The sequence below is a fragment of the Manacus candei genome, unplaced genomic scaffold (assembly GCF_025592945.1).
Source record: "Manacus candei isolate 608988 ecotype Guabito, Panama unplaced genomic scaffold, ASM2559294v1 h1tg000049l, whole genome shotgun sequence".
In the NCBI taxonomy this organism is placed as follows: domain Eukaryota; kingdom Metazoa; phylum Chordata; class Aves; order Passeriformes; family Pipridae; genus Manacus; species Manacus candei.
This window is the reverse complement of record NW_026138097.1, coordinates 7,255,431-7,272,500: the sequence shown is the minus strand read 5'-3', so window position 1 is coordinate 7,272,500 and position 17,070 is coordinate 7,255,431. Positions and strand designations below refer to the sequence as shown.

At 35.4% G+C, this 17,070-nt stretch overlaps 1 protein-coding gene across 3 annotated transcripts in view; it reads left to right on the top strand.

Annotated features, from left to right (window-relative positions):
* ATP9B (ATPase phospholipid transporting 9B (putative)) overlaps positions 1-17,070 on the top strand; it is a 157,160-nt gene that overhangs the window by 119,604 nt on the left and 20,486 nt on the right. For all 3 annotated transcript variants that reach the window (XM_051798877.1, XM_051798876.1, XM_051798875.1), the window contains exons 14-16: positions 4,247-4,359; positions 7,842-8,090; positions 16,139-16,300. In XM_051798877.1, the coding sequence (XP_051654837.1) occupies positions 4,247-4,359; positions 7,842-8,090; positions 16,139-16,300 (524 nt within the window). The remainder of the gene's footprint in view (positions 1-4,246; positions 4,360-7,841; positions 8,091-16,138; positions 16,301-17,070) is intronic.

Genomic DNA, 17,070 nt, shown 5'->3' with positions numbered 1-17,070 from the left:
ATTTCAGTAATTTTTCTGAAAATTAATCTTTTTATTTTATGCTCTGAGTCTTTAGCTCTTCAACATAAGCAACTATAGAGAAAGATTAATTAAAAAAATGCTGATGGAATAACATCTCTACTTAGATATATATATGCTACTGCTTTTATACTTCCTCTCCCTCTGTGATTTTTAGTACCACTGGGTTTGCAGGGTGAGTAGAGCAGACTATGAATGGAACATGTTGATGGACAGATCCTACAGGAAGCTTCCAGACATAGACTCACAGAAAATCAGCCAAAAGAATCCTTACTTTGTGTCTTCTGTTGGACTCTCATAGACTGAAAATACATAGTGTATCCAGTGAGCATGGATGCCACTCTTATATACTAGTATTGTGCTTGTGAGAGGCAGGAGGCACAGAGAAAATATATACTAATATTCATAACTGTGTTACCTGTTACCTCTACTGTTACTGTCTGGCCAGGAAAGAATAAACATAGCTTAGCTATCTTTTCCCTCATTCTTAATGGGCTGAACTGGGATTTATTTGGATTGAGGTTTTGTGGTGGTTATGTTTATGGCCTCTTTATAAGTGGAGCAACTGAGTGGGCAGACCTATTTTATATATATTTACCATGAGTTTTTTCATCTTCTTTTTAGATTCTATACCAGGTTATATTTTTTCTAGGGTTCACAGAAAGAATTTGTATCTCCAGATTTTTACCAACAGTCTAATTACTAGGATTGCTGGACCTGATCTCCCTGAAAGTTTCCATAGAAATGCTCACATTTACCCTGACTTTTTATCTATTTAAGCAAATACTTCAAACAAAATACTTATATTTTATGAAAAGTTACCCTCTTAATTTCCTATAAAGTTATTAATTCCTCTGCTGTATATATTTTCTTGCTTTTTCTTGTTTTGAACTTTTTAGATAGTTGGTATTGCTCCAAATTGCCATCTAGTAATGGCAATAATAGGATCAGAAAGATCTGCATCTGCTTCTCAAAAAACAACAACAACAACAAAAAAATCTCTACTGCTCTGTTGTGAATCACATCTGTTGCCACCCAGGGAATGATGCCTTCAGGACTTTTTCCTTAGAAATTAATTTCCTCTTTGCCTGCTTTACTCTGTGTTTAATGATACAATTGTAGGAAAAAAAAAAAAAAGCTCTTGGCCTCATTAAAGAACACACTAAATTTTTCTCTAGCAGTTCTATACTAACTTTTTTTGTCAGGCTATTTTCCTTGTGTGGTACCTCCATTTCAGAGCAAAGTTCAAGAATGTATAATAGTAGTAGATTATATGTTGACTAGCATAATTTCTGGGAGCTTTTCTAAAATAAGCGTTTTTAAATTTTAATAACTCTTTATATTAGCAATGTCCTGAAAGAAATTAAAAAAATATTATTAAAAAAAGAAGGCTCTTTAACTGTTCTGTAGTACTTACCACCTTGACCAGACTACAGAGCTTAATTTTCAGTTGTTTTTCTTGTTCAAAAAGTGGGCTACATTAGAAAATCTGCCTTTAGATATTTGAAGGGTTTGCATTTTGGGACATAAAGTAGAAGTTGTGTTGTTTTGTCAAGGGATATTAGTTTTCAACTAAAACACTTAAATTTTTAAGACAGAACGGCTGCTGGAGTTATAACGTGATTGATTGACACTATATAATATCTGAACAAGTTGTTGGGAATGTTTCTGTCCTATTTTGACCCTTCATTCATTAGAAGAATTTAGAAGTAAATTCTTAATTTGCACACATGATGAAACTTAATTTCCATGCGGATGGCTGAAAAAGTTGTATTTTGTTAGGGTTTTTTTTGCAGAAATTTTTGGAAGTACTTTCATAACTACAACTGCCCCTGTTTGTCTAATAACACATCAGATTATTATAGCTGTTCTTGAAAGTCTTACTTAGTTTTGAGAAGCATGAGCAAACAGTAGTTGTTGTTTATTTGTTTTTAATTATTTGTGGTTTGGATTACAGTTTTGTGTAGTAGGTAGATGTGGATTTTACAGCCTCTTTTCCGATGTCATACATGTTTCCTATTACCATAGCTGATAAAAAGGATTGTATAAATGATGTATAGGATGCAAGTATTGAATCAGGATTTCTGGAATGTTTATTTCCATGTCTTCACAAGTTGATTCTTTTTCCTTGCCTGTTTTTCCTAAATCTCCTTCTCTGATTGTTGCAAGATAGAAAAAGTCATACCTTTCTGTGCAGAAGCTTTTCTTCTCTGCTTGCTGAGAAGGAGTGGGTGGAACACAGAAATTTTCCACCTATCTACCTTTCCATCACCAAACATGATATAGAGTTGGAGTGATTTAATGGTGTCAGAAGAAATAATCTTTCCATATAATAATCATAGGGCTAATTTTGTTTCCTGTTCAGTTTTCCCAAGCAGCAATTACAGAAATAGTGGGAAGCGGATTTGACAGTTGCCTGCTGTCTCACCTTTTGAGTAGCATTTAGTTTCACAACTCCTAGGGAGTGTTTATTTTATTCAAAGACTTGGCAAAGCTAAGGGCAGTGAGAAGATGCTAACATGCCTGGAAAGTAAGGGAGGTGATGCAGATTTGCTTGGAATGAATATTTTTGCAAAGTGGGTGGGTTTTGGTTTCGCTTTCTTTTAGGAATGGAGATTTTAGTTATATCATGTTTATTGGTAGAAACTTTTATGTTTTTCATATGCAAACTGGAGATTGAATTTTTCTAGTCTCAAAGTAAAAAAAATTAATCAAATTTAACAAAAGGTCTCAATAGAAGTACAGCTCCTAAAGGCAGAACAAGTAATTTCTCATGGTTTTGTATGATTACTGTAAAACAAAATAATCTTTTTCTCCTGTATATAAAAGTAACCAAAAATTTCTGATTTTCAAATTTTAGAGATCTGGTAAAGAGGGAATTTGGAATGATCATCTAGTACTGGTAAAACAGGAAGACATAGTTTGATAGTCCAATGTGGTGGTACAAAGATGAAGTGTCACTGTACAAATATTACCAGGGAGTAGGAGTAGGAAACACCTCAAGTGTAACTGGGAAAGACATGAGACTTTAACAGCCCCAGTGAGTCTTTGAAGATCACTGATAGTTCTGGCCCTAATAAGTGCATAAACTAGATGCTACTGGCCAGATGGTTTTGTTTTGCAAATAATAATAATAATAACATATGTCATGTTTTTAGTCTTCTTTCCTCCTGTAGCTTAGCATGTATTTTGGTGTACTGGGACAAAGATACAAAATAAAAATTGTCTAGATAAATAAAATTAGTATGAAATATTTTATTCTGCAGTATTTATTTACAGATTATGATATCCTCCATTTAAAAAATATTATAGAAGCTTCAAGGATGTCAGTTCTGGTACTATGTTATGTTTATTTTTTTTATCATCAGATTTACGTATTTTAATGACCTGAAACTGTGTGGTTAAATATAAGAATAGCTTTATACTATATTAATTTGGCTTTGCCTGAATAGTCATGGGAAAAAAAGTTTTAGGAAGGGCCATTGTTAAAGTAATCTTTTGTGAGCTGACCATGGGAAGCTAGGCAGTAGTGACCTCTTTTTTTTACCTCATATGTCCCATCATGGAAGGCAGAAGTCCCCACCCCTCAATTAGAGATTTTTCAAACCAGAGGATGTGACTAGTTGGCAGAGGTGGATGCAAAGTGTCAGTCTGACTTGACACCCTGTAGTTTCTTACAAATGTGAAATGAGAACGGAAAACGCTGATTTTGTTCCTTCTGCCTTATTCCGGTTGGAGGCTGAATCTGTCAAATGTCAAAGTAATGTTAGGTCTTAAGGACTGCCTCTAGATAACAGTGAATGTGCCCATTTGCCTGAATGTCTGCCTTCATACCTGAAGTGTGGGGGATATCTGTATGAATTTTGGTGTTTCATGGTTTTGTTTTCTTTTTGTTTAGATGTTCCGATACATGGTGCAAACTCTTGCGTTAGCTTTTGAGAGTCAGTTTCATCCACATATTGCAAATTCTATCTGTTGTATAAAAAGAAAAGTTTTTGTCTGCTTTCAAGTTTACCAGTTTAGTTATTGGAAAAATAAGCTTGCAGGTGGAACCAGTGATTTCTTCCAGTATGACTAACACTGATCTTTCTCCACATACATGCCTTTCATTCAATTGATGCTAACTCATGATTCATTCATTCTTTCCAGAGGAAAGATTTGGGGATGGGGGGGTGGCCTTCTCACAGTATTTTTCATTGCTTTGTGATATACTCCTCCTTTATTACAGGAACACTTACCCAGAATGAGATGATATTTAAGCGCCTCCACCTAGGTACTGTGTCCTATGGAACAGACACAATGGATGAAATACAGAGTCATATTATAAGCTCTTATTCACAGGTATCTCATTTCATAAATTATTTACCTTTAATATGAAGGGGTTTTTTTTAACATCATTGAAGCGTTACCTAGCAATTTGGGATGCTATGAAAGTTGTCATGTGTAGGTGTATCAACAAATATGGTGGCAGGGAAAAATGTGAGACAGTACGTAGTTCTTTCCTGATTCTGAAGTTCCTCATAATACCCACTTAAAGGAATTTACTTTTCTGTTCTCCACTAGCAGAAATCTGTGTTAGCCTGTCTGTGCAGTCCTTCTCCTCCCAAATCATCTAGGAGTAAGCTAGTTATTAGAGAGACTACAAATTACAAGGAAGTGTGCAGAACAACATGAACAGTAATTATATCTTTGAAGATATTCATCAAGAATAGACATCGAATTTTACTACCAAATAGTAAAACAGTAGTTGTCAAAATAAAATTTATACAGGCATATTTAAAAATTATTTTAGAAAAGAATCATTTCAAACAGCATAAAACTGGAACAGGATGGGGGGAAAGTGTGAGAAAATGGAAAACTCCATATTGCTCGAGAGCAAAGTGTTCCTGTAATATGTAAGTGCTTGGTCTGGAAAGTGTACAAGAGAATTGTGGCTCCTCTTCTGTCTGTGGGTCAGCTGTGGGACAAAGGAGGAAGGTGGAATTCTGCAAGCATTTCCCATGTATGCGAAATTTGGGTGCTTTCTGCAAACCTTCCTAAACACCTGATTCTACTCTGAGGTTAAGATGGACTTTGTACTTTAGTTTTTATTTTTATTCTTCGAAACAAAAAAGAAGAAAATTGACAGAAGGAAACAAATGAAAGGTTAACTAATATTTCTGTGTTGTTTACAGTGTGATGCTAGAAATTTATATAAAAGTTTTTTTCTATACTTGGATACACAGACATGGCTGGCTGACCCAGTTAAGTTTGTGGACTGACTTCGTTTTCTGTGTCCTCATTTTCTCTTATAAAAGGATTGTAGGATCAACAATTGATTTGAATACTTAGTCGTGCTGTGTTTTGAGCTATGGCTCCCTTCTCATTTGCTTAAAATAAAAATAATAAAGTAATTTGACTCTGCACTGGACCCAGTCAATATTATGTAGCTTTTGGGAAGAGAGGCAGGAGGGAAAGCAGTGAAACGCAATACATGCTATAAGTTTTTAGTTTGCAACTTAAATTTCTTAATTATTTCCTATCTGAACAATTCAGCAAATCCCTTCTTGAATTCTTTTCCTTCTTTCAGCTTAATTCTTAGTAGGTATAGCCATGAATAGTGAGTGAGATACAATAATATGCCTTGGAAATGAGATATAGAGCTCTTTGACCTAATGATCAGCAGCCCAAATTTGGTTCGGAATAGGTTACTGAAAGTAAATGCTACTGACTGTTTATAAAAATCACCCAAACATACTTTCATTATAATGTGTCCTTTGAGTATTTACAATAACAACTGTAACAATAAATAATAATAGTTGACAGTCTTGAGCTGGCTCACCTAGGTCTGATTGAGTTTGACAACTAAGCACCAGTGTTCTAGAGGAGGCATATTCACTAATACTGCTTTCATATTTTGCAGCTAAATATTCTCTTTCAAAAGAATTGCACAATTCCTGGAATTCTTACTACTTAAAGCTTTTACTAGTTTACTGTAAAATTTAACAAGTGGTACCCATGGTTACAAGTTTTTAGTAAATGTAACATACTTAAAATAAGTAAGAAATGTGAGGGAAGTCCTTTTTTCTCAATTATGGGGAAAAGCTTTCCCAAATATAGGTTTGCTTTTAGTAGATGATGAAAAGAGCTTTCTTCAACCTTCCTTTTTTTTCAGCTTTATAAACACTACTTGAGGTTTAAATAATGCTTTAATTATGCATGTGTTAGTAGCAACTCTTTAAAACAGAAGAATGATGGAGTCTTGGTAACAAACTAAGCAACTACTAAACAATTGTTTCAATCTGAAGAGTATGGTGAGGTTTATGATAATAGAAGCTGCCAGTTAGCTAGGCAGTGGTTCTTGTGTGACATTGATTTTATCCCTTGTTTGTGTTCTGTTTTATTATTACAGTGGACCTACTAGACTATTGTCATCTTAATGTAACACACAAATCTATTATAACCTGATTATATTTCCCCACTGGAAGCATTTTGTGATAGAGGGCATAATCTTTAATGGAATTTGTGTGAAATTAAATTATACAAGCATCAATAAACATAACATAATTCAGAAGGAGTAAATCAGCTTAATTTATTTGTGACTGTAATGGCATCAGCGTTAGCAGAATGCAAATGCAGAGGTTTAAAGCAGTAGCTGAAAAGCAGTGCCAGATGAGCAGAAAGTTAAACCCTTTATTAGACACCACTGTAATTTGATGGGCAGAATGTTCACGGTTCAGCAGATAGCAGTCAGGAGGAAAAAAGCATGGATTCTGAAAACATTTTCTGAGTTACCCTGGAGCTTTTGGTAGTACAGAAGAGCTTTTGGTAGTACTGCTGATATATTTAATCTACTGCCTTTTAAAAGAGAAAAAAGACCCAACCAGCAAAAAAACAATGAAACCAACACCCCTCCCAACTTATTTTCAACTAATTATAAGCATTTCAGAGGAAGATCAGTTCTGTCGTGTGCTCAAGCATTTCTGAAGGATAACATAAAATAGTGCTAGTTTAGTGGTTATGCAATAGTAATGTGATCTTCAAAGATGTGTCAAACTTGTATTTTGCATGATTATTTTATTAGATTATTGCAGTCATAAAAGTCACATTTCAGCCTGCAGCAAAAGCATAAAGCTGCATTAGTTCACAAATAATACAGAAATTGTGTAAGTTGCAAATTAAGTCAGAAATATTTGTATTTTAATTACTCCTAATATTTATACTTTAAAATGATCCTACTTTTGTTCTTCTGTTCTCATCTCTTCTTCTGATCTTTGTGGTGATCTTTTAAAATACAGAGATTTAGGTGAAGATTTAAAAGAAAAGGTTTTCTCTTCAGTTTGATGGCACAGGTGAAGAAGAAAAACAAAACACCACCCTTGCAATTTTGTCTTGGTGTTTCTGAATTTATCCAGTTAGTTACTGATTTAAATACTATTTTATTTTAAGAAAAACCCAATTCATAGAATGTGAAGGACATTAAAGGACTATTGTCACAAATCACTGAAAAATGTAAAATCTGAAGTAAGGTAGGTGCAGTTTCTGCAGAATCCAGTCAGCCTCTTCAGCCCTTTTACTGTATACTTGTTTCCATTGCACATTTTTCAGTTGTCTTCAGGCTCTGTTACTGAATTGCAAGGTGAAGAGCCCACAGTTATGTATCATTTCTTAAGAAAAGTAAGTGAGGGTTTTTATGAACTGCAAACTGAGTTAACAGTAGGTTATCATTTACCAACTTTTGTAAAGGGAACAGTCATATATATATATATATGTGTGTGTTAGTATTCATGTTTTGCTTCCGTTATTGAACTTTGGTTTACTGTTCATTGTGTTGGGTCTTAAAGGTCCACTCTCAAAACAGCGGAAACAGTACGAGCTCAACACCATCTAGGAAACCTCAGTCATCTGCACCCAAAGTCCGAAAGAGCGTCAGCAGTCGGATACACGAAGCAGTGAAGGCCATTGCACTGTGCCACAATGTGACCCCCGTGTACGAGTCACGGGCTGGTGTGTCTGCAGAAACAGAATACGCAGAGGTGGATCAGGACTTCAGCGATGAAAATCGAACTTACCAGGCTTCCAGCCCTGATGAGGTTAGTGTGCAAGGGTGAAAATATTAGTAGCTCATAAAGAACAAAGTAGGCTAAGTTAAAAAGAGAAGAACTGTGAAGGAAGAGTGTTTTAGGCAGGGGTTTCTTTAAAATTAGTAGTAATCTGGTTTTATTTTTTCTAGTGCTGTAGGAAAGATCTGGTGTTTCTTTGCTGCATAAAAGAGTTTTCAGTTATTTGACTAAAAGATCTGTGAAGTCAGTGCTTTGGGATCAATACTGCGTTGAGGATTGCAATTTAAGTGATTAGGTGTATTCTCAAAACATTAATCTATGTATGAATCATAGCATACTGTTAAAGGGAATATGAAACTACTCTGAGTGATGGACAACCGGATACATTAGCTAGAGATGCTACCAGTTACTGAAATGTATAGATTCTTAACAGGAAAAAAAAACCCTACCTCAAACATGCCTGTAGAAAAGCTTTTGAGCTTCAGACCCTAGGTAACTTCATAATCTTCAGGGTTCAGTCAAAATTGCATCAAGTGTAGCACAAATTTAAAAGCCCATTTCAATAAAAACATGCGTTTGACTTCCATTGAAATGCAAATTTTAAACAAATCCCACTGCATTCATTGGATTTGAGTTATTTTTCTGAATAATCCTGTCTTGTGCCCTAAATTGATTGCCTAAAATTCAATCTAAAAAGATACTAGAAGAGAGAGGCAAAGCTTGTGTTTCAAGATACTGCAAAGTAAGTTCACTTTATAAAAACACGTGGATGGTTGATACAGAGAAATAGTATTTCAAGGTTGGTTTGCATCTGAAAGTGAGCAGGTTGAGGGGCATCTTTGTTTTAAAGAATCTCTGGCATCGTCTGAAGCTTGGATGTGCTGTTAGTGTTGTAACCACAGTAGCTTAGTCATAAGTAGAAGAACGTTTTTGTACTATGTGAAGAAGGGAGTTTGTATCTAAAAGCCTATATATTTTTCTAGCTGCATAAGTTTATCTAATACAAGACAGTGTTTCTTCCACAAACTTCATCTTGCCACAGCATAGTGTATTATTCATGGTACACATTTGGCTTTCATGTCTAATATGTCACCATATGTAATGCTAAACAAAACTTCAGCAGATCAAACTACCAGCTGTAATTGCTAAAAGTGTAATGAGTCTATAACAAGTATTTTTTAGGAATGCAAGAAATAAAATTAAATTTGGCTTCATGTAGTACAGAACTAGCAGGCATTACATGCATTTCAAATGCTGTAAACACAGTTCATAGTGTCAAAGGATTGTAGAATGTGAAGAAATGGGTGGTTCTCGGTGATTAAAAAATGGCAGTCAGTGTTTTTAAAAATAAACTCTGAGCGGGACTTGAGATACTTCTCTTTGGCTAAAATCAATAATCCATAATACTATATGTGGTGTTATACAGTGTGGGCTGATCTGCATTATGAACTGAGAATGCTGAAAGGGCATTTGTTTATGCCAGAAGTATACTGTAAATATAGTTTGTTAGTGTAGTTGTATAATGTTTGACTTGTATTATGCATACATGTACACATTTTCATCTGCACGTAGATTTATATTCGCTGAATACATCAGTTTAATGAGCCTGTGAGGTACTTCTGAATGTAATGAATGACTGCATGAGCAAGTATCTGCCTATGAAGATACGATGGCAACTTTTAAATTAGGCAAACATTCTGCTTTAATAGCCAGAGGTATTACTAAGTCAGATGAAGAGACATGCGGTTGAGAGAGACTATTTTGAGTTTTTTCTCCTATTTGCTCTTCTCTCCCTGTGGACTTCTATATATTCGTTCAATTGTTTGAAACCTGAAAATGCTACCATGAAGAGCAATTCTCCTCCCAGATTTGCTAAAGGAAGCAGGTGTAAGACTCAAGAATTATGCAAGTGGTGCCCTGGGAAGACAGTAGGGAATTTGACCTTGGTAAGGGGAAAGGAAAGTTGATAAAGTGCTTATACAGCAGATCTGGGACCCAGGGTGGAAAGGGAAGTGGAAAAAGAAATTGACAACAAAGAAACTATTAGCGCTTCGAGGGAGAGAGTGCGCAGATATTGTTTTAATAGTGATTTTTTTATCATTTCAACTCATACATTAAAACTATATGACAGTGAAATGAAAAACTTACGTTCTGAAACACAGCATTAAATTTCCTTTTTGTTTCTCACAGATAATGCTTGAAAAACTAGTAAAATTATCATATTGAACAAATATGCTTTAATATAATGAGAAATGGATGTTAAATGGAGTCTTATAAAATGATGAAGCAACAAAAACATGTAAACAGCATAAAAATTGCAGCATGACAGCAAAAAGCCTAAGAGTTGAAAGACTAGCAGGTCTTTATCATAATTTTTTAAAGACTTCTATTGATGCAATGTTTGCAAATCACTGGAGCCTAAGGAAAATAATGTAAATGGTTCATTATTTAGCTTATTGAACTTTTCTGCAGTTAGGTTGACGGATGATGCCAATGTTTCCCAATCACCAGAGTACCATTTTAAAAGCATTTTTTATTGAATAAAGTGCTTTGAATATTGCACCCTGGAGCTTTATTTAGGGAAATGGTTCAATTGATGTTTTCTGTTTAACCTCAGCACTGACCTATCACAACATATTTGGTTAATAAGCAACATTATCATTTAATAGACTTAACCAGTTTTATGCATTGTACTTTCTCAATGTTACAACTCTGTTCTCTTAGATATTGTTTATGGATCTGGTTCGTTTGCAGTCTTTTGAAACAAGATGTTATTTGCGCAGTTATCTGTTGCATTATATAATACTGCATGATCTCACCATAGGATATAAAGAGCTAAGAACAGTATGTAAGTATAAACTATTCTCCCGTGTAGAAAGGTATACGAAGCAGTTTAGTAACATGCTGACATACTATATGCTTAATGAATTGACTTGAGGAACTCGTTTGAAATTCCTCACATCTGTGTGTATATGTGTGCATCTATATACAGATAAAATATAACCATAACAAAGTATGCACATTTGGAAGTAGGTACATTCATCATAAAAGATGTATTTATCTATTGTTAGAGTAACCTGAGATAAGTAACTGATTTTGTATTCATAATGCAAACCCTACTTATGCCAGGCTCTTTGTTTCTTATGATAAGTGATCAATATTTCATTTTCTCTGAAAGAGTGGAAAGTTTCATTTGTCTGTCACTTGTCCTCCCTCTACAGCTGAAGCATAGCAAACAATAAACATTCACTGAGAACTCACTGAAAAAAAAAAAAAAAGAAGAAAGCTCCTACTTGGCCATCATAGGTGTGGGGTCACCTCATCTATAGAAAGCCAGCTACCTTAATGTAATGAACAATCATAAAAGGATATAAGCTAAGTAGGCTTAGCTTATAGTAGAGTTCAAAGGTCAGAGACCCAAGCAATTCAGAGCATGCTATGAACAGGAGCCTTTAAAGACCTTTGCTCCCCTTGGTCAGAAAAGGTTGATCAGTCATGATTTTTAATGACTGCTTACTCTCATAAACCAACCATTTATTGGTTATGCTTTGTCCTGCACTGTTATATTCTCAAGCATTTTTAATTCCAGGATCTTGAATATTTAAATACTACCTTAAAGTGTGGTCAGTTATTTAATTCCAACGTTTCTGTCCAGAGACAACAGAGTTGCTAAAATTAATTACAATGATACAAAGCCAATCATTTAAAAACAGACAGGGAAATTATATGCCCTTAGTGAAGCAGCTTTTGTGTTTACAAAAGTGAAGCTGTAATGTATGAGACATGTTGTATTGTTTAATTCATTTTATTGTGTGTGCTTATTGAAGCAAGACTAATTGTGTTGTTTTGTCAATGTATTGTGAAAAGCAAATCACTCAGTAGCATAAAACCATCACTTGCATGACCTTCGAGACCCACAAAGAATAACTACTCCATAGCTTGTCTTGAATATTGATTGGCAGTTTTTTCACATGATCAAGCTGTATTTTTAAGTTAATAATTTTATTTTAATTATGAAGTTTCTTGATGAAAAGTGATGGGCTGGAAATTTTAGTTATCAAATCATTGTTTATAAATATAAACAAACCAGCTGATTGGAGACATATATGAGTTGTTGCTGAACAATCCAGACAGAAACTGTTGGGAACACTCAGGCAATGGGAAAAGGAAATCTTACTGCTTCTTTCCTGTTTCCAAAGCAATAGCTTTAACTTCAAAATGCCACATTTATAATCTCTGTATACCTTATACAACTGTCCGATTTTGAAAGCAGATCCTATTTGCTGAAGTGAAGATGCTTTTAAATACTCTGAAAGAAGTATATGTTGGTTATGTGAGAATTTTTCTAAGCAGCAACACTAGCTTACAAAATTTCCATCCCTAATCCTTCTTTCTTACCCTACAAATTACTCCCTCATATATGTCAAAACCTTTGAAGATTTTATTTATATGGGAGTTTTTTTTCAGTTTAAGGGGTCAGGTTCATAGCATGGCTTCAGTAAAGCTGTGAGCACAACTGTGGTGGAACTCCTGAACTGCTATATGAGGTGGAGAAGAGCTGCCAACATCAGCCATGAGGCAGTGGATCATTTTCTTAAACTCAAGCTCAAAAGAGAATATTGTATGTTGAAAGTGACAATTAGTTGGTCATAAGCTGTTTTGAGCAATACTTTGTAGATATTGAGCAGTTCAGTATTTCTGCTAGGGAGCAGCAATGGCTGTCTGGCCCATAAGGAGAGGAAAGCAGGAGCTGGGCATAATAGCCAGGCTGCTAGAGGCAGTGACCTTAGTGATGAGATGTACAGCCCCACAATATCCAAGTATGGTGAAAGGCACACATCCCATGATGGAAATTGCACCGTCAAAAGTATGTATTATTGTACAAGTTAACCCTAACGCAGTACATAAGCTGTTTGATTTGATTTGGCTCCATAAATAAATATTTCTAAACAATTGTGATGATTGTCCCCAAAACATGGACATGCTGCCATGTTCTGTAACAACTTCTTTTGAAGTTTCAGCTCTTCATGCCCCTCTTCAGAGGCACTCGTTCCTCAAGAAGCTGAGCTAGAAACACCCTCCTGCTTAAAGAAGCTACTTCCACCTCCTGAACTGGTACTGCTCTGGGTGATGTTTTGGGTTGCACAGTTACTGCTTGATTTGGGAGTTTCCTTATGAAATCTCTGAATTTGACTTTGAATGGAAATCTGTGCCCTGGTAGTTGAAGTGCTTGATACTGTGCACTGTGAACTATAGAAGCTCAGAGGGTCAAGGTGGCCTCTAGTGGGGAGACACTGCTGACAGAGGCAACCAGAGTTTGAGTGGGCATGTGGTAAATAGAAGCATCTGAAAGATTTGGGGTAAGAAACACTAAATGACATGTTTCTCAGTAACTCAGTTCAGATCTGTTGCATTTCTGTTTCACAATGCAAGTGTTTGCTCCCTTCATTCCGAATTTGGAGGTTACTTCTTTGACTTTGTCATGTGGGAGGTTGATATCTGTCTTTACCCTTTGAATTGCTACTGAGAAGGAAATCAACTAGCAAGTTAACAACCACAGACATTCACCTTGACCCCACTTACATTACCAACCCTGGGAACACTACAGAGAGGCTTCAGGTGCACACCTGTGTCTCAATATGGGAGGACCCTTTATCTACCAGTGTACATAAGTCTCTCAGGCAGCCATTTTCTGTAGGAGAGAAGCTTTGTGATAAACCAGACAAGATCCATAAAATATTAAAATCAGCCTCCAACCTGGATTCAGGAAACTTGACACGTTTCATCTGTGTGTTTGTTTGCAAATTAATGGTTATCAGCAAATAAATATTATCATTAGAATGGATTTTCTTTTAAAACAAAATGTTAGCATCACCAGTGAAGACTTTTGTGCTTGTCCAACCGTTAATTGCTTTATTTGACTTCATCCAATATGCCAAACTCTGTAGAAGCCACAGCTGCTGCATTTTCCTGGCATTCCAGGAGTTCCTGATTTAGGCACTCTAGAAATTGCAAGGCCATTTTAATGTAAGGTTTCAGAAACATGTTGAAGAGTAGAGAGTATACTCGTAGACAGGAAACCTCAAGAAGAGAGACTTGCCTAGGAATTCTTTTTCTGAACTCTATGTAGTCAGTCTTTCAGTATATATTTATTTGTTAAGATTTATAATGTAGATTTTCATGCCATTTGTGAATATTTTTTTTTTAATTTCTACATTCTAAAAGCTTCAGATATTTAATGGTAAGGTCTGGCTGTGTTGTTCTGGATGCTGCTCTGGTTCATTCTGAATGACGGGAGTCAAACTTGTTGTCTTGCTCTGAAGTTTGTTCAGTGTCCTTTTAGGCATCTATTTGACTCTTGAGCTTTAATGAGTCTTTTTGCTATGGTATTTGCACAGATAAATTTAAAAGAAAAAATAAATATGCGGTTGTGTGTAGGCCAGGTATGAGAATCCAAAATGACTGTGCTGAAAAATACTAATTCAAATAGTAGGTGAAGCCAAGAATAAATGAAATAATAAACAGATGTGAGTCACCAAATATTGAACACTTAAGTCCTCACTGCAAAGGGACACAAATAAGATGATAGGGTATTAGTAGAAAGATACAATTTACAGGTCAGAATGTAATAGTAACCTTTCACTGTGAAAATTGAAAATTAACCTTGGAAGTATTGGATCATTTACAGTTTATATGGTACTTTTATTGAAGAAGAAAAATCTGTAAAAAGGCTCCTGTGATTTTTGAGATTTTAAAAATGGTGTTTTTCAAAGTGTATTCTATTCTCTTCTGTAACCACGTCTCACCGTAGTTTCATTTGGTGACGCCTACACAGATGGCACTACTAGGGTTTCTTAGGGGTTCACACAGGGTTTTTTTCCCAATTTTAAATTTTCATAGAAGCTACAGTGATTTACTTGCTTTGTGTGAAATTCTTAGTGAGCATTAGTCATCACGTCTGTTGAACTGACTTTACTACTTGCACATCTTTTATCAGACTGCTCGATTTTTTTTTTGCCTTACTTGAGATTAATAGCAGAGGCAGGTTCCAGAAAAATTACATGAATTTCATTATACTTACCTTTCTAGTAATTTAAAAATCTGGTCTCCAATAATGATTAGCATTTGGAAAAATAAAATTAGATTGAGAAGAATTTTTCTTATCAGAAGCTTCCCATTTAAATATGGAATATGACTTGTATATAAACTATCAGTGCCTAAAGTATTAACTTTTTGAAGGAATAAATCACACAGTGGTGGTGATAGATATTTAAAGCATAATGTAAAAAAATGCAGAAGCTGTATGTGATGCGCTTCAAAGCAGCAAAATTGTAGGGAAAAAAAAGGTAAATCTCTACTGCATGCATTTAAGATGCCATGTAGTGGTAGCTAATAGTGATTACTGTATAATGCAACGTTTCTGGGTTTATGGAAGGGACTTTCAAATGTGTGTTTGTGGGATGCAGTATTGTAAGCCTGGTTTCCATCTGATTTGGTGTGGTAAGAACTCATACTGTTGTTGAAACAAAGTAATGAAATGATGCAAGTGAGCAAAGTAAGCTAAAAATAAGGTCCTTTGCTTATTTGTTTCTTACATATTACATTGTCTCAACTTGCATGTAATTATAGATGTAATAAAATATTTTATAATGGAAATACTCCCAAAATCTTTTACTTACATAGGGGTGGTGTTTGCACAGAAATTGTATTCTGGTTTTGCATAATTTCTACTGGATGTCATTGGTGTATTGTTGAATGTATGTGGGGTTTTTATTAGAACTGTTCTTTCTAAATAATATATTCTAAATACCTAATTTTCAGTAATAAGTTCAAATAAGCTTTTATATTCTTTGTAAGAAATTCTGTAAGCTTTCTCAAGGAAAATAACTCATTTGATGTATTAAGATTTTGTACTCAGTCTACTGCTATTCACTTTTTTTCCCTAGATTCTTGGAAGAGTTTAGACTTTTACCCTAGCAACACTTGTTTGGCTTTAGACTAATTTATATAACAGTATAATAGACCTTTCACACTGAAACATGTCTCTTTTTCCCTTTTTTTTTTTTTTCTTTCTTTAGGTAGCTCTGGTGCAGTGGACAGAGAGTGTGGGTCTTACTCTGGTTAACAGGGATCTGACCTCAATGCAGCTGAAGACCCCTGGTGGACACATCCTGACGTACTATATCCTGCAGATCTTCCCCTTCACTTCTGAGAGCAAGCGCATGGGCATCATAGTTAGGGTGATTTTGGGGGTTTGGGGTTTGATGTTTTCAAAAAATAATGTTACTGGATGTTTATTCTTATAGAATTTAATAGCAACTCCATCCTTCAGGGAATGCATTCATAGGATTTTCATATGGGAAGTTTACATTTGACACGAGGTACACATGAAATACTAGGCAAGCAATTGTAAAAGAGTCTCTTACATGGGAGAATGTTAATTTCATTACTTCATACTTGGCCTCTGAGGCTGGAAGTTGCCTTTAAGCCTTTCGTTTTAATTTTCATTTGTTCCTTTCACACAAAATACATTGCTTCTTCAATGGATGAATTAACAACTGGACTATCTTACAACAGGAGTTACCATCTTCTGTACTACTAGTGCTGCTGCTTTTCAAGACCCAGTACTGGTGTCTGAACTGGCATGAATACGCACCACAGGCCTAAGATTTATAAGATTTGGGCTTAGTTGCCTTACGAGCTTCTTAGTTGGTAGCACAGTAACAGTCATTAAAACCTCAGATGAAAGGAAGCCACAACACTGTTCTCAAAAAGGAATTTTAAACCTCGGAGAATGTTATGCCATCCACACTACTGCATACCTTCAGTCAAACACAGCTTCAGACAACATTGTTAGATGGTTAGGTCAGTACCAAGTCGCAGTTAAACAGGTGTCACACTCATCTAATTTTTTTTATCTTCCTATGATGCCAAGCCAGGCATGCCATCAGCCTTAGGCAAAGATACTTCAGGCATAATGTGTGCATGGTCAGGTCTGGAGAGACCTTGG